This window comes from Cyclopterus lumpus, chromosome 18 (assembly GCF_009769545.1).
Source record: "Cyclopterus lumpus isolate fCycLum1 chromosome 18, fCycLum1.pri, whole genome shotgun sequence".
Classification (NCBI taxonomy): Eukaryota; Metazoa; Chordata; class Actinopteri; order Perciformes; family Cyclopteridae; genus Cyclopterus; species Cyclopterus lumpus.
In genome coordinates this window covers 3,953,601-3,958,600 of record NC_046983.1, presented here as the reverse complement: position 1 = coordinate 3,958,600, position 5,000 = coordinate 3,953,601, and the positions used below count along the sequence as shown (strand labels likewise).

At 44.4% G+C, this 5,000-nt stretch overlaps 1 protein-coding gene across 1 annotated transcript in view; it reads right to left on the bottom strand.

Annotated features, from left to right (window-relative positions):
• Nucleotides 1-2,050, bottom strand: part of nhsl2 (NHS-like 2) — a 20,415-nt gene extending 18,365 nt beyond the window's left edge. The window contains exon 1 of the mRNA XM_034557746.1: nucleotides 1,591-2,050. Within this exon, the coding sequence (XP_034413637.1) occupies nucleotides 1,591-2,050 (460 nt within the window). The remainder of the gene's footprint in view (nucleotides 1-1,590) is intronic.
• Nucleotides 2,051-5,000: the final 2,950 nt, after the last annotated feature.

Genomic DNA, 5,000 nt, shown 5'->3' with positions numbered 1-5,000 from the left:
TACTTTAACAGTTTTATTAGTTTATAGTTTTATTATTTTATAGACTTTTTTATTATTTTATAGACTAAAAGTCTATAAAAGCGTTATTATTTTATATGCTAAACAATTAATGGAATACTCACCAATACATAACAGTTTCACATAAAAGTCAAATTTTTAAAAGGTAAAATTTGAACAAAAATTTGTAAATTTGAGGAATTCAAGGTGATTTAGTGTTTAGCAGCATGAATGCTAACGTTGCTAAAAGAGTAAATATAGAAAACCATTTCTCAATATTCAAAAACCCTGGAGAAGCCAAACATTCCTCAATTAAAGCTGCTTTAAATGCAATGATATATCCTTAGGAAGTCCCTTCCTGCAGCACCCACATGCTAAAGCTTCACAGGGTGAAAAGCATCTGCAGTGAAACTTCAACAAAGTGCGTCGTCCACAGAACGGGAAAGTTTCCCCAGGTGTCAGGTTTGAGTCATGGACAGAGAATTAATAAACAACAACAGCAGCAGCAGCACTGCGAAATACAAGAAGATAATGATGAGGTTTTCTTCCACCCGCCCACAGAGTTTATTGTGCACTTTTATTTTGCGATGGCTTTTGGGATCATTGTTGTTGACGTCTATAAGAGCTGGCCCGTCGTGTTGCGTAACCAAGTTTTTTTTCAGTCAGGTTTGAGAAAACATTTTTAAACGATGATATTTGCCTTTAAACGCGTATGTGCAGCGAAAAAAGTGTCATGTTTTTTTTATTTTGGCCACGGGCATTTTTAAATGCATCAATGCTGTTACCTTTCACAATAAAAGCCCGAGAAATATAACACGCACAGGCCATTCTTTTGCGTTTTAGAGCCGTTCCTTCCCTTTATCTAAAGCTCCTTGTTCTGCGTAAAGTGACACCGACGACAATGTTCATCATGTGTTCGCAGTTAGCTTTTTATTCTCTTCTGGTTTTTGTGGGAAACGCAAAAAAGCGAGTGAGAGAAACGGAAAAAGGAAGACGTGATTCAGGAACCGGCTGCTTGGGTGGTCGAGACGCCGCAGAAGCTCCGATGGTTTGGAGTCAAGTTCCTTTTAAGTTTGGGGGGAGGGGGGGGGGGGGGGGGGGGGGGGGGGGGGGTCAACAAGACACAGGCCTCCTCTCAGCTCAGCAATTTAATCCGGTTGGAAATAACTGATCCCACGTGGAGAAAAAGGGAAAACAAGGCATTAATCCCAAAGCTCCTGCTAACCCACAAACCTTTAGAGAGGCTCTGCTCCAACGTGACTCAGACCGTATTAGATGTTGTGGAGAGCTGCAGTGTTCACTTTAAAGTGTGTTTAAATGCTGTGCCACTGCACAGCGTATACAAGAAGGAGATGCAGTCATCGTGACGTCACCTCTTGGTTTGTGGACGGACGTTTTGAAGCCTGGAGTTCGGCACTTTGGCCGGCCCCATCTTGGCTTATGAGGTGTCCCCATCTTGGCTTTTGGGGTGTCCCCATCTTGGCTTATGAGGTGTCCCCATCTTGGCTTTTGGGGTGTCCCCATCTTGGCTTTTGAGGTGTCCCCATCTTGGCTTTTGGGGTGTCCCCATCTTGGCTTTCGGGGTGTCCCCACCTTGGCTTTTGAGGTGTCCCCATCTTGGCTTTTGGGGTGTCCCCATCTTGGCTTTCGGGGTGTCCCCATCTTGGCTTTTGAGGTGTCCCCACCTTGGCTTTTGGGGTGTCCCCATCTTGGCTTTTGGGGTGTCCCCATCTTGGCTTTCGGGGTGTCCCCACCTTGGCTTTTGAGGTGTCCCCATCTTGGCTTTTGAGGTGTCCCCATCTTGGCTTTTGGGGTGTCCCCATCTTGGCTTTCGGGGTGTCCCCACGTTGGCTTTTGAGGTGTCCCCACGTTGGCTTTTGAGGTGTCCCCACGTTGGCTCTTGGGGTGTCCCCATTTTGGCTTTTGGGGTGTCCCCATTTTGGCTTTTGGGGTGTCCCCATTTTGGCTCTTGGGGTGTCCCCATCTTGGCTTTTGGGGTGTCCCCATCTTGGCTTTTGAGGTGTCCCCATCTTGGCTTTTGGGGTGTCCCCATCTTGGCTTTCGGGTGTCCCCACCTTGGCTTTGAGGTGTCCCCATTTTGGCTTTTGGGGTGTCCCCATTTTGGATTTTTCTTCTTGGCTTTTGGTCATTGCCATCTCAGTATTTTGCTTTCTACTCTAAATGACCATAATTTACTAAATGAACATCGTGCTGTATTGAAGAAGACTTGAAACTAGAGATTGAGACCAAAAACTCATGTTTACAATGTTTACTGAGGGAATAAATCAAGAGAGCATTGGCTTCACTTTACAGAACTGGCGGTTGCCTCCATTAATAGTGATTTAATGGTTTACTAATGCTTTATCGTCAGCTATAACCATGAAAAACAACCTTTGGTGGTAAGAAAAATAACCATTTTCCATCGGAACAGTTTTTTAGGCTCTCTGCGGATTATTATACGAACCCTGTTTATTACTGCACTCACCAATTTATTTATTGAAGTGAGAAATTATTTTTTTTAACGGACGCCATTATTAACATTCAAAAACTGCATAATTGACGGTCCTTGCATCAGTTTTCCTCCGTTTGCAATTAAAGCCTCGACACTGAATTGTAACGTCGACATGATGAACCGCCATTTGTCTTTAAGAAGACAACCTGGCTATCTGTATTCACGGAGGCACAACACACACCCGCTGAGGGAGAACTGTCGACTTTGCAGTCTTAAACATAATTGAGCCTCGCTTGCTGCCATGCAGAAAACAGCCGGATCAGCCGAAAACTCATCGTCTCATCCAGAAGGGACCCAAAAGAAGAGAGGCACAGACCAATGGAGAGGAGGAAGAGGATGGGGAGGAAGGTGGAGGAACCCGTCTGGTCAAATAGCGACGCTCGAGGAGAGGATGGTTTTCGAGGAGAGGATTTTTCAAAATAAACTTCCAATGTTTTCAAATATCAGACGCCAAAGGACCAAGCAGTGAGAACGGGGGGGGTCGTCATACAAGAGATGCAGAAGAAGAGATTAGTGATGAAGGAGGAAGGAGGAAGGTTATGAAATAAGAGGACAACTGTCATCAAGGAGATAGACACGAGAGAAGAGGTGGAAGGTGAAAAGAGGACAAACTTCAAAGAGGAACAGATGGATGACAGAAAAGGGTGTAGGTGGAGAAGAAGAACAAGAAGAAGGAGAAGGAAAAGGAGAAGAAAAATGAGAAGAAGGAGAAGAAGAAGGAGAAGATGAAGGAGAAGAAGAATGAGAAGAAGGAGAAGGAAAAGGAGAAGAAGAATGAGAAGAAGGAGAAGAAGAATGAGAAGAAGGAGAAGATGAAGGAGAAGAAGAAGGAGAAGAAGGAGAAGGAAAAGGAGAAGAAGAATGAGAAGAAGAAGGAGAATATGAAGGAGAAGAAGAAGGAGAAGAAGGAGAAGGAAAAGGAGAAGAAGAATGAGAAGAAGGAGAAGAAGAAGAAGAAGATGAAGGAGGAGAAGAATGAGAAGACAGAGAAGAAGAATGAGAAGAAGAAGGAGAAGATGAAGAAGAAGGAGAAAAAACAATAAGAAGGAGGAGAAGAACACGAACAAGAAGAGCTGTGGAACTTCAAAACCGGTAAAGATGAGGCAGTTGAGGAAGTAATATGGGAGAGAAAAGAAAAGGTTGAGATGAGAAAGTGTAGAAAAAGATGAGCGTAGAGGAAGAGGAGGAGGAGGAGGAGGAGGAGGAGGAGGAGGAGGAGGAAGAAGGAATGTAGACAACATAACGCTCAATCTGTTGAAAACAAGCAGCACGAAACACAGCAGGGGATGTTTGTTCTGGACCGAAAGTTGGGAGATGAAAAGAGATGAAAATAAAAATGAATCCAACATGTTTACGATCAGCGTTTGTTGCAGCTTGTTTTCTTCATGTTCGGTCCCACTAACGAACCCGACAGAGAAACACAAGGAGAATATGAATATGAATCTGTAACCCCAAAGTGGTCTAAAAGAGAAAACCCTTTCCTGAGCATTAACAAAACCACGTTTTAAAGGGACTTTAAATGAGTGTTTTTGTACTTTTTAGCTTCTACATACAAAACACATGGTCAAAAACACATTTGATTCAAAATAACCAAATTTAGCTCAGTTTTTTTTAGTGCATTGAGCCGATAACTCTTCCATACTTCTACTCAACATTTATCATTTGTACGTTCTGGTATTGCAACTTTTACTCACATTGAGGATCTGGATTGTGCCGAGTTACTCGCTCAGCCGCCTGCGGAATCAGCTTGTAAAAATAAATACTGAATAAATAAATAACTTGTCTCTCCGGTCGGAGGTGTGAAAGCGCTGCGTGGATCCGCGAGATGAACCGTGAGGATCCGCTGCAGAGAGCTGCAGGCACTGTGTGGGAAAATGAGGGGGGCGGGGGGGGGGGTAGGAGGGATGCTATTGGGGGAGCGGGGTGTAAAGGTATGCCGGTCACTCCCACTAATGCACACACACACACACACACACATTAAGCACTACCCCACCCCCTTTCCTCTGTCCAGACTAGCAGGCCAGGCGCTCATGCATCACTAACCTGTATATTGTGTGTGTTTGTGTGGAGGCGTGCGTGTGTGTGTCTCTAATTTAGTGGCTTGTGTGAATTGTGCTGCCAGTGCACAAAAGTGTGTGCATGTGTGTGTGTGTGTGTGCCCCCCCCCCCCCCGGAAATGCACTCACACGTCAACATGTGTGTGAATAAACTTGAAAATGTAATTTGACAATTAATTTCTCAGTACAACAACATGCATATGTGTGTGTGTGTGTGTGTGTGTGTGTGTGTGTGTGTGTGTTCAGTACACCCCTTCACAGATAAACCCAACCAGCCCTGACAACAAGCACACCGGTCGTGTCAGATCTGGGTCACTCTTTCTTTTCCCCTCCATGAAGACGCAACATTAACAATGACCCTCTTTCTCCGCTTGTTTGTCTGTATACACCACGTGCACTATACGTGCACTATATGTGCACTATACGTGCACTAT